General features: G+C 36.9%; 1 protein-coding gene across 1 annotated transcript in view; it reads right to left on the minus strand.

Annotated features, from left to right (window-relative positions):
• Nucleotides 1-24,016, minus strand: part of malrd1 (MAM and LDL receptor class A domain containing 1) — a 58,161-nt gene that overhangs the window by 12,232 nt on the left and 21,913 nt on the right. The window contains exons 20-25 of the mRNA XM_083541967.1: nucleotides 21,598-21,755; nucleotides 7,965-8,142; nucleotides 3,293-3,421; nucleotides 2,428-2,580; nucleotides 1,383-1,540; nucleotides 2-203 (exon numbers count right to left, since the gene is read on the minus strand). Of these exons, the coding sequence (XP_083398093.1) occupies nucleotides 2-203; nucleotides 1,383-1,540; nucleotides 2,428-2,580; nucleotides 3,293-3,421; nucleotides 7,965-8,142; nucleotides 21,598-21,755 (978 nt within the window). The remainder of the gene's footprint in view (nucleotide 1; nucleotides 204-1,382; nucleotides 1,541-2,427; nucleotides 2,581-3,292; nucleotides 3,422-7,964; nucleotides 8,143-21,597; nucleotides 21,756-24,016) is intronic.

Genomic DNA, 24,016 nt, shown 5'->3' on the forward strand with positions numbered 1-24,016 from the left:
CCTCCTTTAGCACACTCTTGGGTAAATGAGAGGTCATCGATGGCGATGTCTGTCCAATTGTTTCCTACCACGTCAGCCTGAAAACTCACTCTGAAGGGATGAGGATTTGACAGCAGCACGTTAATGTAACGCCACCCATTTCCATAGTTCCCACTAGCAGCCCACATAAGTAAGGGAATGCCGCTAGTGCCCACTGTGTGCACCTGGAGATTTTAGTGAAAAAACGTTAATTTTAATAAAAATTAAACATTTATAAAATTTATTTATTTATTTATTTATTTATTTATTTATTTATTTATTTATTTATTCATTTATTCATTTATTAATTAAAAAAATGAATAAAAAACGAAATTTATTATCATCATATAAAAAGTAGCAGTAAATCTTATAGAATGGCATAGGAGCAGTTTTACCCTTTTACCCTAATGAATATTCAAGTTGGAAAGTTGATTTAGTTGTTGCTTGTTTGTGAATCAAGTAAGTGAAATAAAGTAAATTGGTATAGGTCAGGTGACTGACTACACCATTTAGAGCACTCCATTTCTTTGCCTTAAGCAACTATTGGGTGGTATGCTTTGGATCATGAGCGCTCCCTGTCCTTCTCTATACGTATGTATGTGTTATATGTATATATGTACTATATGTAGTGTTCTCTTCTAACATTCTGCTTTCCAAAGATTATTTTGGTTTCATCTTTCCACATCATATTGTTCCAGAACTGGGCATGATTTTTTTCACATGCATTCTAGCTGTCTGATTTGCATCCTGAGGTAAACGCACTATATATACATTCATGAAACTGCTTTGTAAACAATTGTCAAACAATCATTTTTGAGCCTGTGAATTAGTAGAAACTATGTTTAAAAAACGAATGGCTGTAATGCCTAAATGGTCAACACAATATTTTTTATTAAAACACATACTATTGAAGTCTATACTTCAATCACATCTTGATTGATTCAATGCACTCAATTCAGCACTTAAATGCTGAAGTATCTTGGGGTAATGAGTGATCAAAGTAAAGATCGTTGATGCTCTCTAAAGAGCTGACTCTTTGCTATACAGTGCACACAAGCAGACTGCATAGTGGGCGCCAATGGCATGTAAACTCTTTACTTAAGAGGCTACTTCTATTTCTAGAACTTTGGACAAAATGGTAGGTTTGTAAGACATATGCAGAAGTAGAACATGAACACCTTTCTTTACTCAACTAAACGTGGTAATAGAGATGGATAGAGACTAATAAAGGGATTGGGAAATAATTATTGACCATGTGATTACGGTTATTCAGGGTTTCTAGTTCTCTCTGTCTAAAATTGGTTGACCTACTATATATTTCAGATCACATCATGCTAATACCTCCATGTCTTTCTCTTTCTCACCTTCAGCATGCCCATTTGTTTGGAGCCATACATGTGGAACCAGAAGCGCAGATGGCAGACACCAGTACTGGCAGGAAACTCCTGCTGGGTGATTATACGAGCAACATCCCCCTCTCGCTGCAAGGTTGAGTTCACAAACAGGTAGCTCCCACTACCATCTACCAGTTCACATCCACAAATACACAAGAGACTATTAATTCACATAATAAAATGACTGATCTTACGCAGAACAAGTGAAAATTGTATGTGGAAAATGCTTATCATTGGAACATATTTAGATGCCTCTGTTCCCTTCGTTCAATTGGCCATTTAGATGAAAGACATTCTAAACAATTCTGTGCTTCCAACCTTTTGCCAACAGCTTAAGGCCAGGTTTCACACACTATTAGCAATATAATGTAATTATAGAGGGCTAGGATTGGCAAACCCGGTTTTATAAGAGTATTAAGTTATTTATCTACAACATGCACACAAGGAATTGGTATCTCCCTGTAAAAAGGCTTTTTTTTCCTGTACCAAGCAGTGTTAAGTGTCATTTAGTACACTAACTTTTGGACCTTTTAATATGAGTCTCTAGCTATTTATATGAAAAATATATTTAAAGATAAATATGAGCAATTATTGTAAAGATATATTTTAGTTTTCCAGTTTACGTGGTGGAGCTAATATTTTCAGCAGTTTTGTGCATGATTTAGAATGATTAATGCTCTAAATGCAAGAATTTCAATCCTGTGATCTTTTGATTGTCCTAAACAAAAACGCTACAATGCCTCAATTACCTTTCTAGAAACTGCAATAATGCTTTTAGGGTATATCAATAATTTAGGGCTATTATACTCTAAAACCATGTAATCAGACACCAATTATTGTGTAATTTGTTTTCTAACTCTTTTTATTTAAAACCCTTTAGATGCTACTTGCACTGAATGTTTGAAATGACCCAAATCCATTAACTGTACTGATATCTACTGAATCTTTTGGAATGTGCCATTTAACTGAAGCTATACAATTAGGTACAGAAGTCTGTTATAGTTGTAACACCTACCGGGGCTGTGATCAGTAGATGGTCCTCTTCCTTGATGTTTATTGCCATGTCCAATCTGCCAGTCAAAGTCGTCATCCTGATCTTGCACCAGTTGACACGCTGCCTCCCACTCATCCTCAGGCATGTTGAAGTTACAGGCTCCTGCTAAGTCACCTGGGAAGCATAAAAATGTACATAATGCATTGCAAAAAGACACAAATCCACTGTTATGAGCAAACACTGCCCCAATTTAAATGTAATACACAATCCACAATCCAAACGTTTAGTCCATCTTCTTATATTATGTAAACATTCTTGGCTGAAAAACTGGTCTAAATTTTCTAAATTTATAGATGCATGTTTGCTTACCTTCTCTTTCATATGTAATATTTATTTATTTAATTCTACTATTACAAGAAAAAAAATGTCATTGAATCAGTGTGTAACTAAAAGTATATGTCAAACTTCACAGTGCAAATTATACATAAAAATGTGGCAACTTGTCTATTAAGTATATGATTTAAAAGATATTAGTTAGACTTCTGTGTGAATGTATTTTTAATGAATATCAATTTTCTTGTGCAAAAAGTTCACTGTATTCAATTTATCCTTTCCATGCAAGGCTTGTAAATGAGTTAGAAGGTTAAATGTAAATATAAGGATACATATCTGTTTTTGTTTGAATGTCAAATTTTTGAGTTTTAGAGTTACAAATTAAAATCTCAGACATGGTTCATGTTTTTTTATACAAGTTTCAGTCTCTAACCCAAATTGCTAATTCTGCAGAAACATCCTGGAGCTTTTACTGCACACACTTAGTGTAATAGAACAGATGCGACTTTACAGCTTTTGTATCAAAAAGAAAGCGAGGAGAAAATCATCTCACTGCAGTCCAGCTCATCAGATCCGTCAGTGCAGTCTGCCTTACTGTCACACACCAGGCTGGAAACGATACAGTTGCCATTGTTGCACACAAAATCAGATGCTGCAGGACAAGAACCAGGAAGTGTGCCACCTGAAACGTACATAATGTTAATACAGGTATGTAAACTAATAGGAATGAATACAAAAAAAATTACTTGTACTGATCTAATTATTAATAGAGCTAATCAATGGTATGCCTAAAACACACACACACACACACACACACACACACACACACACACACACACACACACACACACACACACACACACAGACACACACACAGAAACAAAGACTAAAGCAAATTAAATGCAACATCTGCTCAAAAATGACTGGATAGTATATGTATATATGTACTATATGTAGTGTTCTCTTCCTAACATTCTGCTTTCCAAAGATGATTTTGGTTTCATCTTTCCACATAATATTGTTCCAGAACTGGGCATGATTTGTTTTCACATGCATTCTAGCTGTCTGATTGGCTCTTTCTGTTGTTGAATGTTATCAGTGATTGCATCCTGAGGTAAACGCACTATATTCACATTTATGAAACTGCTTTGCAAACAATTATCAAGCAATTATTTGTAAAAGAAAGAAATGGCTGTAATGCCTAAATGGTTCATATAATAGTTTTATTAAAAAACATACTAAAGTTTAAAGTCTATACTTCAATCTTATCTTGAATGATTCAATGCACAATGAAATGTATTGTTGTGGAATACGGAGGCATACAAACCTTTATAGTTTGTATACAATTATAGTTATCCATAGATCGAGAGTAGTTTTTCGAATAAAAATTTAAATCAAATAAAAACTAGATAAAACACAAGAAATGTCATGCTTTACTGTGAATACAAAAAGATTACTTGTGCTGATCTAATTATTAATAGAGCTAATCAATGTTATGTCTAAAAATATAACTTGTTAGCTCATTAACATCAATTTTGTGGAAAAAAGAAAACTTTCTAGGTTTTACTATATAAAAGCTGCAGTTTTGGGAAAAAAATAAAAAGGCGCATGGGGAGCAGCCAGATGTTCTCTCAAAGCCCAAACTGTCAGATATTTATATGCATTTTATATTGTAATTTATATTGTAACATACCCTCAGGGCTGCTTGTTTGCAGTCACTCACACACACACACACACACACACACACACACACACACACACACACACACACACACACACACACACAGAGAGAGAGAGACAAAAACTAAAGCTAATTAAATGCAACATCTGCTCAAAAATGATCTGATAGCAGCTTTAAGCTGTAGCACAAACTACACTAAAACAAAACAAAAAAACCCTGTGAAAAATAAAGCAAGTTTGAGATGCAAAGCTCTTTTAGAATTTAGTCTCTCTCACACAGTAAGTGACTTCTTATTAGCTACCGTTAGCTTCTCTGCTTTTTTGCACTTCCTTGCATCACAACTAGCATGGAAACTGCTCCAACACATTAACCATTATCACATCATACATCAGGGCTCTGCAGGGAATCAAAGTTTACTGCTTTACACATCAGCCTTCGCTGTGATTTCTAGGAAACCCATTAGGAAAGCCTCTTCAAGCGAATCACAAAAAACTGTAGCATACGGTCAGGCATGCTGCAGAAGAGCACAAAAGCACATCACACCTCAGAACACCAGTGACACCAGAAACTATGAGCTGACTAAAACCTTCATAAATGCTAAATGAGATTACTGAGCAACATTATAAAGATCTGATCATTTAGAGGAATAGAAAAAACACAATACACCATTTAAAGCATACAATTAAAATCATGATAATCTTTCTCTTCATCATAATAATTACTTTTACTATTTCTGCTATAGGTATTACAAAGAGTAATCAATCATATTTAAAGACATAAAATTACTTCATTTAATAGACATTAGGGAACAATGCACACACACACACACACACACACACACACACACACACACACACACACACACACACACACACACACACACACACACACGCACAAACAATATATTCTGAAGTAGCTTCAGGAGAGCTGTACAGAGCTGAACACGCTGTAAAATGCCTTTCTGCTTTTACAACCACAGACACTGTGTGTGTGTGTGTGTGTGTGTGTGTGTGTGTGTGTGTGTGTGTGTGTGTGTGTGTGTGTGTGTGTGTGTGTGTGTGTGTAGTTACAGGTTTCAAATGAAATGTAAATGAAAATGAAATTTTACATTTAAATGTAAGAATAATTTTTTAAAATAAAGTCTTTTTTTCAGCTAATGGAATTATTAAAAAAGAAACCACATGAGAGCTTTTTCCTTTGAACACCTGAAAAGCTTACTTTAAAGAAGAAATAATTTAAAACGGCTATAAGCAAGTGCATCATCATTCACTTTCAGTAAGTCTCAGTAAGTCTCAGTAAGTCTCACTGATCTTGTAAATACTCGTAATGGTATTACTATTAGATTTTAAGTGACTTTGGTTAAAATAGCCTAACAGCACAGGAACTGGCATAACCGCATAAATGCAGAAATTGTTTTGCGCAAAGTACAACCAAAAAGTGTACAAATAAGAGCCATGAACATGAACTATATGGACTTTAAATGGTAATGTGGCCCAACAGCTGACAAATACAAAAAAGTCTGACAGTAAGACACAGTAAAGGCAAAGAACCTGGTGATAACATTAGCAAAAAACCTGAGATGGAGTTAAGTCTATATAGTATTTACAAATAGGATATAGGCTACTGTACAAAAATAATTTAATGTGCCATTAGAAAATAGCAGTTTACATTTCTAAGCACAATTTGCCATTCCTTAATTATTCAAGTGAGATTTAAAAAAAATGTTTATGCTTAAGAAGGCTTACAACATACAGTACTGTCCACATGATGAGTACTAGGTACAGTGTTCTGTAACCTGTAAAGCGTAGTACAGCCAGATTAAATATATAATGGAATATATCCTGGAGAAGGGGGTGCAAGTGCACACTCATTTATTTGCATTGCATTAATGTGGAATTAAACAAAAACCTATAACAAAGTGACAAAGAAACAATAGCATCAATTAGTGGGGTGTGGTCTCTGATGGGAAATGGAATTTTTGTCCATAATCTTGACAACATCTCCAAGGCTCTTGAAGAAATCTATTGGCAAACTGTGGTAGAGTGAATACTAAAATAAGGTTTTCACAAAATTTGTGTAACCAACAGCTTTTGTCATAAATACACTTGTTTGGATGTTATTAATGTGAGTTATGTGACAAAATCTCTACAAGAGTTTTGGAAAAGTTGCTATTCTTTTGGATCTTACTCAGTTTTTTCTGCTTCTTCCTATAATCCCAAACAAATTATGTCTGTTGTAGGACTGTAGAACTGAGCATCGTAACTGGACTATCACAAATAATGGCAAAATAAATGTTCAGAAATGTTAATTTTTTTAATGATATTTCTTTATTAATAACTTTCTTAAAGGTGAGCTCTATGAAGATAAAGTTTACATGGGTTGGAGTGGAAGCTCTTGAGTGCCTGAATTTACAAACACCCTTGTAGCTGAATAAGAGTGAAGGTTATTATAACAGCAAATGGAGACTAAATGTTGAATGGGATGTTCGAAATGCACATACAAATCTTATGCTTAGGTGTCCACAAATCTTTGTTTATGTAGTGTATGCATGACTAATACTGTAAATCACCCTGTGTTCAGAGTGCAAATGTAAACATCTCTTCTCTTTCCTTTTAAAGCTTTCCTAAGATCACTTTCCAAACTCACAACTTTTACGACTGACATGCAGCAAAAAAAAACATCCTCACACATCTTCCCTGTCCTTATGTGCAGGTGCCTTTTAAGCTTTATAAGACTCTTGTTTTTTTTTTTCCATCAGCTAATTAAGCAAGTGATATGATATTTTATGAAGCACTGCTGAGAGCTGTCTAAAGAGTCCTGCTGGTCAAGTCACTACATGAATATTAAACAATAATGAGACTTGAGGGAAATTAAAAGTTGACACTTGGTTCGAGTGTGCTCAGTGAACTTTCCCGAAATGTTTCTGAAGGGCGTAATCACTCACCTAAATGACTAAAGGACATATACAGTAGAATTCCACAGTGGTCTGTACACTACAGCTCTACAGAGACAGGTATGTTCCTGTCTTGCTTCATCCACAAAAGTGGAGAAAGTATCAGTGCAGACTTAACAAATCTAAGCAAAGTTTTCATTGTTAACAGAAGCTTTAAAAGCAATACAGGAATGCTTACAATGTTTACACCAAGGGTTAGTCTTCCTTCCTCCACCCTCTTTTCTCTTGCCTTCCCATGTGTGAACACCTGAACACATCAGTACGCTGTTCTAACAACAAACAGCGCAACAAAGGCTTTGCAAATTAGCCAATGAGTCAGAAACGCTAACACCGAGCTCAGTTAGCGTAGCGAATCTCAAACGCTTAAATCTGACAATAAAAGTCACGACATGGCACAACCTTGTGCTGTACATGTAAGCGATTTAACACACCTGTTGCAACTCTTCAGATAGCTACTGTTTAGTGAAGTCCATAAATTAAATCTAGTGTTCTGGGAGCATGGAAAACCCAAAACCACTGAACTGGGTAACAATGATATATGAGGTAATATACAATGAAGTGGAACAAGTGTGTGTATGTGTGTATACTCACTGCGTGCACAGTTAATAAACTGCAGGTCGTCGAGTGCTGCCCCACCACTGACATCTCTCGCACGCACTACCTCAAAGATAAGTTCAAAGTTCCTCAGGTTCCTCAGAGGCACCTCAGCTCTCCTCCATTCAGGCATCATTCTCTGCTCCATCCACACCTCCTTCAGCTCATTCTCTGTCTGATCATCACATGTAACACACAATCAGAAACTTTACACAAGATATTATCCACCCTGGATCCTATCCCAAGGAACTTGAGGCACAATTGAAGGACACCCTGGATGGGGTGCTAACACATTCCTGGCAACAATCACACACACTCCTTGTTACATAATTTGGAAATGCCAGTCAACTGAAAACAAATGTTTTTGAACTCAGAGAGAAAAACAAAGACCCCTGAGGGAACCCCTCCAGCACAAGAAGATCAGGCAAACATCGCACAAAGTGAAAGCAGAATTTGATCCCTGGAAGTGTGAGGCAAGTGTGCTAAATGCTTAACATGACACTAGTAAGAGTCAAAGCACAAGAAAAAGTAGCTTAAAACAGTTAGTATTTTATGTAAGGAATAACACTTAACTGAAAATAATGAGAAGATAATGTGATATGGCTCCATTGGAAGCACAATTTTTACACCATAGCATTTGGCTAATAATTAAGTTTTTAAAAATCTATCAGTAAACAACATATTGTGCTTTTTAGTTGTTTATATGTACAGCTAATATCACGAAACATCAGCGAGTTCCTGTTTGCACAAAACTTATAGCAGTAAGTCAAACCTAATTCACACATTGTTTGAATTTGTTGTTTGAATGACCCCAAATGCCTTTAGAAAGTAGTGTCCCATTACACAGGTGTCATTCACATGTACATATATATTTAACAGCTTCACTTTCAAGACCACATAAATAGTTATGTAATAGTGTGGCACTATTAATAAAATCATGTATTTTTGTCAAATAAGATAAAAGCCAAGTATACCAAGGACCATCCTAGGCACATTCTTATCTCTAAATTTAATATAGATGTGTGATGTACAGTAACACAATATTACAAGCCACATTCCTGAGAGCTATTTAGAAACAGGGTTTCAATAGATTTGGTGTGCCATTTCAATGATTAGGGAGAAAATAAACCTGGGCAGAAAATAAGAACATTAATCTTCCCATTAAGGATGAAACAGTGCTGCTCCGAATCATTCATCAAGCTAGAAAAAAAAACCTGGGAATTGTCAGACCCAATTAATAGACCACTATACTAAAGCTAGCAAAGATGGGGAGTTAAATATCAACACAATGTAATCCAGATGCACTCGGGCCATTGTAATTAATAAACTGTTGTACATAATTAAGACTGTTACTCTTAATGCGACTACAAGTCTTATAATGCACTATTAATTGGGCAAATGCTTATAAATAAAGCAAAATTTAAACATGTTAGAAGTTAAGGTTTAAGGATTTTGCTCTAGAAACTAAAAGTCTTTGTCTGGCTCATAATTTACAACCTTCCACTCACGAGCTGAATTTCCCCCTTTATTTTAAAGACCCTGCATGAAATTACTTGTCCTAGAAGGTCAAGCTAAAATGCTAAAAATGTTTTAACATAGTTTAGTTTTTTTGGAAAGGAATTTCATGCACGATAAAATGTGGAAAACAAATCAAATGTTTAAACTAAGGCAATTAACCTCTGTACAGAAGTAAAGTGGGTGGCCAGTGCCTACAAAAAGGCCCATTTCATAAATTTTTTTTTTTTTTTTTTTTTTTTTACATATATTATGTTCTTTATTACTGTATATACCAGTATTAAAGCACATTGTCATAGCAATCTCTAAACATTCTGTATTGTTACACAATTTCTGACTTAGATAAACAAACACATGTTAGGTATTGTATATTCAATGTGAAACTTTAAAAAGTGTGTCTTCATGCCACCTGTATGGCATTTACAATCACAGTAATATGCCAAATATTAAGACCTCTTTTTGTTAAAAAAAAAAAGTTTAATTTGAAAAACAACAAATAAAAACCTTTCACTGAGCACATTGACAGTAGATTCCATTACATTAGCAGCTAGACTACTTCCTTTCTAAAATTCTACATCAACAAGCATATCAACATACAGCACTTGTACTCACCACAGCTAGCTGGATAGTTTATTACTAACCATTTTCGAATTCAGTTATTGAATACAGTGAGGTTGCCTATTTGTATCTATGGTTACAATTATGTATGTTTAAATAATGCTTGCACTCCTGCAGGTTAGCATTCAGACTTTTTCCATAACAAATGAAATGATTATTTGGCTACTGCAGTGTTTAACAATAGTATAGTTCAGTCGTTGAACTGAATACTGAGAAATATTTTGGGAAATTGACATTTTGACATTCGTCGTAATCCAAGCCGATCCATCCTCCAGAATGGGCCAGTAGAACTATGCTTCTTGAGGTCTAGCAAAGGGTAAAAAAATTATTGCAATGTTATGGTCATTGTACAGTCAATCTATCAAGCTGGAGCTGGGTTTAGTGCAGTGTAGGGAGAAACATTACTGCTGTAGGCAATACGTAAGTGCAGACAAACAGCCAGACTGGGTGTAGACCTTAAAGAGATTTACAGTTGGAGCAAGGAAACGCAAGTGCAGACTTAATCAAATTAGACTTGGACGACTAAACAGCATTATGCGAATGTGAAATTGCAATACATGTATGAATTGAGAATTAAGTGTGAAGTGATTAGTGACGTAACATTCAGGGCCTGATGGGTAATTTAGTTAATTTACATTTACAGCATTTTGCAGACTCCCTTATCCAGAACAACTTTTACATTTATCCCATTTATACAACTGAGTAGCTATGGGGACTTGCTCAGGGGCCTAGTAATGCCAACTCATGACCTTCAGCTAAGCTACCACCTCCCCAAAAATGTTACCAAGTGGTTTCCATTAAACATAGTTTACATAATTAGTAGCTACCCTTATACAGAGCAACTTAGAAATAAGCAGGTGAGGGTTAAGGGCTTGGCAGCTTGGTGGTGCTGGGATTTGAACTCATGACCTTTGGCTCCAGAGTTTACTGCCCTAATCACTGAGCTACCACCACCTATATGTCTATAGTTAATGGCCATAATCCTGTTCGATCACAACATAGCACACACTTTACTTAGAGAAAAATTTAACTACTGTGAAACTGTCCTCTGATAATCAGTGGCATTTAATATCATATGTTTTTGGTTGTTTGAAACTGAAGAGTGTGAAATAGAACATGGAACGGGAAAGCGATAGGCTTTGTGTGTGTGTGTGTGTGTGTGTGTGTGTGTGTGTGTGTGTGTGTGTGTGTGTGTGTGTGTGTGTGAGAGAGAGAGAGACAGTTTGACTAATGTGTTGTTATTCTAATTATCTGAGTTACTGGGTTGATGCAACACAAGAGCCGAGGGAGTAAATTTATTTCAGCAAATCACACACACACACACACACACACACACACACACACACACACACACACACACACACACACACACACACACACACACACACTATCGACTGTCATAGTTCTTTCTATTGTCTCATGAATATGCTAAGCTGCATTTAAATTCTCGTTTTCATTATGCTCAACACAAAACACCCCACAGAAACAAAACTCTGCATTTCACTCCAGCTTCTGAATTCCAACAATTCGGGATCTATTGACTACTGAACGTAAAACAAACAAAACAAATTAATAATACAATAATTTTTTTTTCATAATCTGCACCTTATATGATTCCTGTCACATGAAGGCGAAATCAATGAAATTCAAACTGAGAGAAAAAACACACACACACACACACACACACACACACACACACACACACACACACACACACACACACACACACACACGTCTGGGAATGTTCCCATCTAAACTGCAGGGCCAGATGGTAGTGGAAGGCTGCTTTGGTGTTTGGGTGACCAGATAAACACATGGGCAAGTTGGCATGGCTCAGTGCTCTCAGATGGCACAAACTGAGCTGCAAAGCTGCTTTAAGATCTTCAGATTACCCAGAACAGGGTCTCAGACTGAAACCAGACAGACAAAGAAAACAGCAAAACATACAAGAAGACATGGAAAGAAATTTTTATATATATATATGTGTGTGTGTGTGTGTGTGTGTGTGTGTGTGTGTGTGTGTGTGTGTGTATACGTATATATACCAGTGATTACAAATCTGAATTTATTCGGAAAGCATCATTACACGTCACACTTTTTTACTTTTTAATTACACATGAGATACATGTTGCAGCAATGGCAGCTGCCCTCTGAGCAGTTTACTCTCTCCCCCATGCACATTTCAGTTCAGTTCTGCAGTGCTTTATTGCCACAAATCTCATCCCATTGTTGGCAAAGCAAATAGTGCAGGTAGACTAAGACAAAGTTAACACACTTGTAGTTTATCGATTACGCTGCTGTCTCTCCATACTCTACGCAACAAAACAATGAACATGGTCCTTTGAGATCCCTAATAGATCGATTGATTCCAGGCTGGTCACATGACAAATGCAAAGGTTTACTGTTAAACCAAAGAACACTCAGGATTTATTCAATATGGAGAGCAAAAAGAAGTGGGAAAGGAAAAGGGCCAGTTTAAAGAAGTTTTAAAAGTATTGTAAATATGCCAAATTTGAGACAGCAAAACAAGCAATGTACCTGGTGTGGCAGGTATCTATTACACACAGTGTAGCACTGCATACTCACTACTGCAGCAATGACCGTTGTGTGACCATCCCAGTGCAAATAATATAAATAAAAATTATCTAGAGAGAAAAAAGATATAGTAAATACTAAAAGTGTGAAATGGTACACAAAATTCATGGTTCTGTAAGTACCTCAGTTTTTAAGTCACTGTTCGGGTCAATTTCAGTACAGTAAGGGGAAGAAATGCAAAACATAAAATTGCTTGTTGTTTTTTATTAACACAGTTTGTTATTATTAATTTGTGAACATCAACAGTTTACATGAAAAAAATGTAAATAGAATAAATCAAATGAATGCAATACACTTTATGATTATATTGATTACATTAATAAATAAATTAAAATGCCACAAATTAAATTGATTAAATAAAATTAAAGAAATTGAGAAATTTTATTAAATAGTTACAACTTGTTAGACCCTGTTTGGGTAATACAGATCTGTGTATTTGTGTGTCTGTTTGTGTGTTTAATTTTCCAACGATATGATCTACTTATTTCAGCATACTTTAACAAATGTCTTCATTCCTTTTATCATTCAATAATTTCTACCCTCAACATGTGGGACTGTCAGAATTTTGTCCTTTCAAGAGAAATTCTTGAAGCTGGACATAGTTTGTAGCTAATGCTAGCTAGAATCCGTAGTGCTAGCATTAGCCGCTAAACAGGAAGTGGCTAGCGGCTAATGCTAGCGCTATGGATTCTTTAGCGGTCTCATGCATGCGCAAAACAAATCTTATTTCCGGTACGCAGTGAGGGGCTACAGTGACACTGCGCTAACTCTAGTTTTTTTTTATACCCCTATTGTGTATGTTTAATAATAATAATTTGAAAAATGCACTCAAAGTGTGAGGCGGAGACTAAACAAACTTGCGGTCCACCACTTAGTAATACTCAGATATTAACTATGTTCCGCATGTAAAAAGGATTGCATTCGGTTCAAGTCCTTTTCCGAAAAACAGAAAGCCCTGTACCGAAAAATTTGGGTGCGAATACATGTATAACTACACCCCTATTAGATACTCCTTTTCTTCTTTCAGCAGCAAATCATCCGTCTCCATATCACTCTGTCCTTCACATCTGCCTCTACCTGCAGCTTTTCCCTCACCACATCCATAAACCTCCTCCTTGTCCTTCCCGCACAATTACCCTCTGGGGCCGACAAATGCGTGGCGCATTTTGTGGCATTTTTTTCTCATAATGACCGAAACAAATTTAAATTCGTTTTTTTGATTGTACAGATAAGAGGAATACATCATTCAAATCCGTAACGGGTTTACTTTATTTGTATACAATCATAATAACAAAAAAACGCAGTGCTTTTGTAAAATAAAGAAAACAGACAGGTCTGTCATCTCTCTCTCTCTCTGTCATCTCTTCACACAGATACATAAATAAAACAACCTTAGTGAATACTTGCCTCACACACACAATAAATATATGAATAGAAAGCTCTGTCTACATTTAAATAAACCAATCCACAGTGAAAACAAATATTCTCTGATTATACAATCCGTATGAAAGTTAGAAGAGGTACAGTTTTTCTCCAGTATCACCTCATTAGCCTTCCGTGTGGAAACATAGCAAAGGTTCCTTTTGGTGTCCTGATTATTTACGTAATTTTAAATACGATAATTTTAAACATTTGCAAGAATATTTTGTCTTCATGCTCTATGTTGAGTTTGGTTTCACTAATAATAAACATACATTTGCATAAAGCATAAATATGTTGATTAGAGTTAAAAAAAAATTTTAAATGTATTAATTTAAGGTACATTTAAAACAGATAAAAATTTACGTTTAATTTGCTATTAAATGCGAGTTAACTCATGATAATCATGCATTTAATCACGATTAAATGTTTTACTCGATTGACACCCCTAATACTAATATGACGTGAGGTCCAGTTACCAGCGTTACACTAAAACAGGTAGTAGTAATTGGTACTTTTTTACTTAAGTACATGTCAGAGCCTAAACTTCTTAACCTTAATCTGAGTAAAATAAAAGTATAGTCAGTACTTCAGCTTTTACCAGAGTATTTTAAAACATGAGTATCTGTACTTCTACTTAAATAAAGGATGTGTGTACTTTTGCCACCTCTTACCCTCACCTTGTCTCCAAAATGACTTTCATGCATTGTTCCTCTAATTAACTGATTTCTAATCTTGTCTGTTCTCGTCACTCCCGTTGAAAATCTCAGCATCTTAAACTCTGCCACCTTCAACTCCGCCTCCTATCTTGTAGTCAATGCCTTTCACTCTTGCAGATTCCTTTCTATCACAAATCACTCCTGCTATCACTCTTCTCCACCCAATCCACCCTGTGTTCACACTTTTCTTCACTTCTCTAACACACTTTCCATCACTTTGCACTTTTGTCCGCAGATATCTAAACTCATCCACCTTCTCCACCTCTTCTCCCTGCAACCGCACCACTCCACTGTCCTCCCTCTCACTCACACACATGTACTCCGTTTTACTCCTATGGACTTTCATTCCCTTTCTCTCCAGTGCGTACCTCCACCTCTCCAGGCTCTTCTCAACCTGCTCACCACTCTCACCACAAATCACAATATCATCTACAAACATCATAGTCCATTGAGACTCCTGTCTGACCTCTTCCGTCAACCTGTCCATCCCCACTGCAAACAGGAAAGGGTTTAGAGCCGATCCTTGATGCAGTCCCACCTCCACCTTAAACCAGTCTGTCGTTCCAACTGCACACTTCACTGCTATCCCACTGTCCTCATACATGTCCTGCACCACCCTCACATACTTCTCTGCCACACCTGACTTCCTCATACAATACCAAAACTCCTCTCTCGGCACCCTGTCGTATGCTTTCTCTAAATCCACAAATGCACAATGGAAATTCTTCTGACATTTTCTATACTTCTCCATCAACACTCTCAAAGCAAATATTGCGTCAGTAGTGCTCTTCCACTGTTCCTCACAGATGGTCTCCTCTCCTATCCACCAAGCGTCCACTACTTTTTCACATAACTTCATGGTGTGACTGATCAACCTAATTCCCCTGTAGTTACTGCAGGTCTGCACATCTCCCTTATTCTTAAAAATTGGTACCAGCACACTCCTTCTCCATTCCTCAGGCATCCTCTCCCCTTCCAAAAAAACTCCACTGCCATCTCTCCTTAACATCTCCATGCTTCTACTGGTATGCCAATATTATAGATACTCTACTGCTTTAAATCATGAGATCTTTGTCACTTGACAAACTACAATTTCTAGAGCATCCTTCTCTCATCTTCAAGCTGCGCTCAGTGTTCAGCATATTTAGCATTGAACATTTTTATTTTTACTTTGCTGGAAAATGCATTTGGCATTTTTAGTGTGAAACAGATCGGCTCTTCTTGTAGTCTCTGGAAAGCCTTATTTATATTTGCATTACTTGCCCTACTGTGTATGTTTAGTGACTGTTAAATACAAAAGCACAAAACGTTAAAATTATTTTATTGAAGCTATTACTTAATGTAATGACCAATGTCAACATTTGAAATTAGCTATAGATATCATATTCAATTTGGGCCATTTATTTTATTTTTGCAGTATTTATTTAATTTATGTTGTACCGCCAGTGCCGACTGTGCAATATTTTAAAAAACAAATTGTCAGAAACGTTTAAACAGTGGATTTGTCAATTTGTGGGCATCCCAAGTGAGTGTGTGGGCCGTTCAGATAAAATTTCTGGGCTGGAAATCAGTCCCACGTTGTCCATGCTGTTATGGTTTACATTATAACAACTAAATACAGTTATTTGTTCTCCAGTGTCTCATTTCTGTCTTTTTTTTTTAATTAATGAAACAAAAACAAGAACAACAAAGAAACACAGCTTGTCATATTTTTTTGAGAAATCGGAAATTGTAAACACCTTTGTCCTAAAGAATTTATTGTTTTGGCAAATTTACTGACTATTATAAAGAGCTGACATCTGAGATTCTCTTCTAGTAAATGTTAAATAAACATGTGTATGCTCTGTAGCAGTCTTACTATATATATCAGTGACAACATGTTTTTATTTTATTTTATGACTAGTACTACTACTATTTCTAATAAAAATAATATACAGTAAACCCCCCGCTTAACCGTGGTTTGAATCTCATGCCCCCTGGTTTATTGGTTTAAATGCATTTTCCACATAACAAATTTGTTTGGCTGGTTTTCCCAGTCTCTCATCGATAGCACAATAGACCAAAAAATATATAGGGAATTGTTTTTATGTTGAAGTTGAGTTTTATGTTGAAATAATGAAATGTATTAATACAAATATAATTATTCATTATAAAATGAAGTAAAATGCAAATACAATAGAGTACTGTATACATAAAATTGCATTTTTAGGGTGGCATCCGCTTATCATGTTTTTTCTTTTATTGTGGGCAGTTTTGAAACGTAACCACCATGATAAATGGGGAATTACTGTAATCACGAAATGACCGCCGATAAGGTAAAGTGTCTGCCATACAAGTCACTGTGCATTAGCTGGTATTACAGGAACAATAAGGTGTTCTAAATAAACTATAACTGCAAATATAAATTTACAGGTGTAGCAAATTTTTTTTTCTGTAACAGAAAATGAAACTTCAACGTAAATTTGAGAACTGTCTCCCAAATTTTATATCAAAACATGAACTAGGATTTCGTAGCATGAGGACAGGCATGAACTAGGGAATATACTATAACCTAAAGGCAATGAATGTCAAAAAGATAGACGATGAATCAGGTACTAAAGTAACTTAAATACTTGTGCTAATTAAACAAAATGTAACAGTTATTTGACATGATCTGGTGAGGTGCAGTGGCTGATTAAGACCATAGAGAAGTGCTGATTTTGGCATTACCATGAGAAACAATTTTGATATTGTAGGGATATTTGGATGTTCTTTACAAGAACAATGGCTTTTGAATTGCTGCTTTTTATAAAATAATTATAAATAATGATAAAACCCAGCTATTAGGGTTGCACAAGGCAGTGCACTTTTAGTGCCAGTCCCAAGCCTAGATAAATGGGGAGGGTTGCATTAGGAAGGGCATCCAACGAAAAACATGTCGGTCCAGGCTCGGGTTAACAACGACCGCCACAGATATCGTTATGCAACAGGGTACCGGTGGAATTTGGGCTATTGTTGGCCAAAGGAAGAGAAGAAGAGGAGGAAGATGTCTACAGAGACAGCAGGTAAAGGAGAAGTGGAGGAGAGTGGAGGTTAGGGTGGGTACTTGACTGGTAAAGGGAGAGAGATAGCTGATATGATGGAGTGGAGAAATGTAGATATGGTGTGTGTTCAGAAAACCAAGTAAAAAGGGAGTAAGGCCAGGAACATTGGAGGGGGGTTTGAACGGTTCTATTATGGTGTGGATGGAAAGAGAAATTGTTTAGGGGTGATCCTGAAGGAAGAGTACAGTAATAGTGTAGTGGAGGTGAAGGGTTCCTGACAGGGTGATGATGAATGTGATGTTGGAAGTTGAAGGGGTTGTGATAAATGTCATCAGTGCTTATGCTCCACAAGTGGATGGAGAAGGGGTGTGCTTGTAACGATCCTTAAGAATAAGGCAGATGTGCAGACCTGCAGTAACTACAGGGGAATAAATTTGATCAGTTACACCATGAAGTTATGGGAAAGAGTAGTGGAAGCCAGGCTGAGAGAAGAGGTGACCATCTGTGAGCAACAGTATGGGTTCATGTTGAGGAAGAGCACCACAATCGCATTATTTGCTTTAAGAATGTTGATTGAGAAGTATAGAGAAGGTCAGAAGGAGTTGCATTGTGTGTTTGTGGATTTTTGAGAAAGCGTATGACGGTGCTGAGAGAGGAGTTGTGGTATTGTATGAGGATGTCAGGCGTGTCAGAGAAGTATGTGAGGGTGGTGCAGGACATGTATGAGGACAGTGTGACAGCAGTGAAGTGTGCAGTAGGAATGACAGACTGGTTCAAGGTGGAGGTTGGACTGCATTAAGGACCGGCTCTAAGCCCTTTCCTGTTTGCAGTGGTGATGGACAGGTTGACGGTAAAGGTCAGACAGGAGTCTCCGTGGACTATGATGTTTGCGGATAATATTGTTATTTGCAGTAATAGTAGGGAGCAGGTGGAGAAGAGTCTGGAAAGGTGGAGGTACGTGCTGGAGGAAAGAGGAAGGAAAGTCAGTAGGAGAAAGACAGAGTACATGTGTGTGAATGAGACAGTGAAATAGAGTGGTGCAGTTGCATGAAGAAGAGGTGGAGAAGGTGGAGGAGTTCAGGTACCTGGCGTCAACAGTGCAAAGTAATGAAGAGTGTGTTAGAGAAGTAAAGAAAAGAGTTCAGGCAGGATGGAGTGTGTGGAGAAGAGTGACAGGAGTGATTTGTGATAGAAGGGGATCTGCAAGAGTGAAAGGCAAAGTTTATAGGACTGTGGTGAGACCGGCTATGTCAGGGGTGTCAAACTCAATTGCACAGGGGGCCAAAACTCGAAGCACATGTTAGGTCACGGGCCGAATAGGACATTTATTGAACACACTAAAACTAAATGTTTTTTTAACATAAATATAAATAAAAACAGACAGGAATATTATACCAAAATAAATCAATTTACCGTATTTTCCGGACTATAAGCCGCTACTTTTTTCCAACGCTTTAAACCCCGCGGCTTAAACGATGAAGCGGCTAATATATGGATTTTTCCTGGGTGTTTCCCGATTTCACAAACTTCAAGCCAAAAAACTGAGCCCCATAACATTAGACCAATATTATAGCCGAAGGGGTTCAGGTGAACCAGTGAAACTCTTTATATTAAATCGCGCTTCCACTGAATCGTGCCACACCACATCATAAATATGGATGAGGTTCCTCTGACGTTTGACCTGCCGCTCACTCGGCAGGAAATGCGAATCATTCGTCACGCTGAAAACAACCGGGCAGGAAAAAACGCACTTCACCTGTGTTCTGAGCTGCACGGCATCGGGAGAAAAGCTTCACTTTTCTGCCGAACTGTTGTGAAAGGAAGGAGGAAGACAGTGAACAATGACTTTCTTGGTTTTCTACTGTTTAGATACAAGCCGTGTAACGGACACTGTCTTTCGTTAAAGCCTGTGTAAAGTTCATTAGATTCAGAGTAGGCCTATAGACAGGTGCGGCTTATTTATGTTCAAAATAAAAATCTTTGTGAAATTCAGTGGGTGCGGCTTATATTTGGGTGTGCTTTATAGTCCAGAAATTACGGTAAACTTTAAATAACTTAAAATATTTTGCTCTTCATAAAAATATCTCCTGTCAAAATTATACAAATTAGAAATATGAACATGCTGCGAAAAAACCCTTGAAAATAAATACAAATAGTGCTTTTAAGTAAAGGTTAAAATAACACCAAATCAAAACAGATTTTTTTGCTCTTATGCCATTTTATAAAAAAAAAAACTTTAAATAACTTAAAAATATTTAGCTCTCCATAAAAATATCTTCTATCAAAATTATACAAATTCAAAACTTGCTGCAAAAACCCCCTGAAAATATTAACATTTGTGATTTTCAGCAAAAGTTAACATAACAACAAATCAAAACATTCAGTTCTCTTTGCTCTTATGCCATTTTGTTGCTCTTCAAGCAGCTTCACTTTGTGATTTTGCAAGGCAGCTGAAGCGCTGCATTATGGGATCTGTAGTTTGTGCGTTATCAGCGCTTCATATCGCCGGGCCTTTAATAACAATAATAATAGTTTTATATAAAATGAGTCTTGAGTTTGACACATATGTTCTATGCTGTATGGTTTAGAGAGAGTGGCATTGACTAAACAACAGGAGGTGGAGGTAGCAAAGCTAAAGGTTTTCGTTGGGAGTGATGAGGATTAGAAGTAAGTTTATTAGAGGGACACCGCATTTAGGACGTTTTGGAGACAAGGTAAATGAAGGCGCGAATGAGATGGTTTGGACATGTGCAGAGGAGGGACATGGGGTATATCAGTAGGAGAATGCTGAGGATGGAACCGCCAGGAAGAAGGAAAAGAGGAAGACCAAGGAGGAGGTTTATGGATGTGGCGAGGGAAGGCATACAGGTAGTTGGTTTAAAAGAGGCAGATGTAGAGGACAGGGTGGTATGGAGACTGATAATCTGCTGTGGCGACCCCTAATGGAAGAAGCCGAAAGAAGAAGAAGTAACAAATAATAATGGTTACATTTTAGGGTGTTTTGGATACTGTGTACGTTTTGGATACTCAGTGTGGCAGCGGGGGCGTGGTCAAGCGCCGGTTTGTGAATGGAGGGTGAGGCCGGGAGCAGGTAGACACAGGAATGCCTCACCTGAAGCAAATAATGACTAATGAGTTTTCTCTCTCTTTCAGTGATCGGTGGGGACATTTAAGAAGGAGCGCGAGGATGTGTGGTGTGTGTGCCAGAGAAGTGTGGCTGAGACACTGAGCACCAGAATACCAAGAAACTCTCAATAAAAGTGACCTTATCGACTCTGACACTGTCCTGTCGTGGCGTTCCTTTTTCCTCGAATCCATATGCTCTCCCACACTCAGGTTAAGAATTTCACTGTAGGTCAGGTGTCATAAATGTGTTTGTGTGCGTGTTTTGTGTGTCCCATTTCCATGCACTGAATGTATGTGCATGTGCAGGTAAACCCCACACCGACTGCTGTTGAACCCATCATAATCTTCCTGTGTACATCAAGAATGACCAAGAATCTTTCTTTTCAATAAACATGTGTCTAATTGCCTCTAGCACTACTTCTAAGATACATTCAGCTAACAGATCCTGTGATCTGCAATTACAACACATTAAGACATTTCTGAAAAAAATCATAATAGCAATGCATGGAGCTGTTACTACCTTTTTATTGGTAACATCCCTTCACCTCCTTTTACATAAACATATTTCTGGCTGAAATTACAGGAACTCATTTTGAAGTGTTTGAAATGTTTTACCTTTAAGTAGAGACGAATGACTCCTGTCGCCTTGTGGGAAATGTAGTACCAGAAAGCAAGTTTGCAGGTGGCGCTGGACTCTTTATATACAAAACTTCTCATGTGAGCTTTATCCCCTTTTAAGCCTACTGGAGTGGATGCCAAATACAAAAAGTGGCCTTGGAAGTAAAGGGGAAGAAAAAGAGAGGGGTTAGGGGGAAAAAAGAGAATCATGTAAATAAAAAACAGATTCAGGATAAAACAAGATTCAGGATTGCAGGGGTGTGTCTTTATAACTATATATAGTGGGAAAATGCTATACTGAGCAACTGAATTAAAGATCAGCCTGCAGAAATTGTACTAAATATATTTATACCAATGTCAAAAAGAATCAAAATCCTAATAAAATGCTTTGGCAGGGGGTTTAACCTATAGCACAATGATATCAGCATTTAAAATGGCTTTATAGTAATGATTGTTGATAGTACAAACCAACAGAGAGTATATTCCAGTGCTATTTAATTAGTGAAATTAACAATATTGAGATAAAGCCATATGCAATGCGAAAATAATGTCATTGGAATGTCACAGCCAAGTTGACTGGGCAAAATGAACAGATTCAATAATCGAGGTTTAAAAATGTTTTAGTTTATTTTAATTACTCCTGATCATGCAAATCTACTGTTAAATGAAAGAATAAATGTGTGTGCCTGTATTCAAATCTTATTATAGACTATAAAAAAACTATTATGTATAGATTAAACAAGATAAATGGCATCATTAAACCATGCCTTTTGGATCCTGTATTGTTCATGTGTCCTATTAAAGCACATGGTAGAACTTTAAGCTTTAACTATAGCTGCATTGCTTCATACAGTAATTATAAACAGCTCGGAATGCAGCTCTTTACATATGACATGGGACAAGTTATAAGGTTATACTGTAAATCAAAAATGTAGTTGATATTTAGACTTATATTCATTTGACTTATAATTTACATGCATTTCTTTCTCATTGTAGTAACTAACTTTCTTTTCGGCTTCTCCCGTTAGGGGTCGCCACAGCGGATCCTCCGCACGCTTGGGACCGGCACTAAGAGTGGCTGGGGATGGTTCCCTGACCGGGAATCAAACCCGGGTCGCAGCGGTGGGAGCGCTGCATCTTAACCACTAGACCACCAGGGGACCTTCTTTCTCATTGCAGTATTGGTACTTAAATGACACTCAAATCGACACATGGATCTTTAAATAAAGCATGAATCTTTGAGGGTAGTCAGTGGAGTCTAAATGTAAAAATGGCTAATCAGTGTATGATGGAGTACAAACAAACAAAAAACTAACTGCAGAGTAGTTACAGAAACCAGACTGTGGCAGTGCAAGGATTCAGTCCTGGCTGTAGAGCCAGTGTAAAATTGAGGCTTCTAATGCAAAAATATTAAAATGTAAAAAAATAGTGAAAACACGGACAGGCAGATGTTTATGAGCTTTTGCAATGATCTACTTGGAGCTTACTGACTTATGTTGACTGTTTTATTTCTGTTCAGCGTCTTTAATGTGCTGTAAAGATGGCAAACGTTTGCTCACTATGAACATTTCTACTCACTTTCACTCTCTCAGCCTAAAAAGTACAGCAGGCTACAATTTAAGATGTGTAGTCCAACATATATTCTGTATAAGAATTTGATGTGTCAGGTTTTATATAGAGTGCATTTAAAAAGTTTTCAGGTGTTTTCAGTTTTTCATATTTTGTTTTTTTGCATTGTTGAAGTGCTACCTTTTTTACAGAAATCTACACTCCATACCTCATAATGACAAAGCACAAATCAAATTTGTAACAACTTTCTTTAAATAACAAAACTAAAATTATATCACGTTAACGTTAGTATTCAGTTCCTTTGCTATGACACATTAGAAATTGAGCTCAGGTGCATCCCATTTCTCTGGATCATCTTTAAAACATTTGACTGGTGTGCACATGTGGCAAATTTAATTGATTTTATATTATTTGGAAAGGTACACAACTGTACCTTTCCTACACATGAGGTTTAATACTTGTAAATGCATATCAGAACAAAAACCTAGCAATGAGTTCAAAGGAAATGGCTACAGAGCTCAAAAATAGGATTGTATCGAGGCACAGCTCTGGGAAAGCCTACAAATAATACAGTGGCCTCAATGATTCTTATATGAAAGATATTTGGGACTTTTCATAGAGCCTACTGCCTGGCTAAACTGAGCAATCAGTGAAGAAGGGTTTTGATAAGAGAGGTGACCAAAAATTCTATGCTCATATCTGAGCTCAAGAGAAAAGGTCAACCATAACTGCAATGCTCCACTGATCTGGGCTTTTATGGCAGAGTGGCCAGACGGAAGCCTCTCCTCAGTTCATGATACATAAAAGCCTGCTGAGAATTTAAAAAAAATAAAAAAATAAAAAAGTT

The sequence above is a fragment of the Silurus aristotelis genome (genome assembly GCF_946808225.1).
Source record: "Silurus aristotelis genome assembly, chromosome: 5".
NCBI classification, from domain to species: Eukaryota; Metazoa; Chordata; class Actinopteri; order Siluriformes; family Siluridae; genus Silurus; species Silurus aristotelis.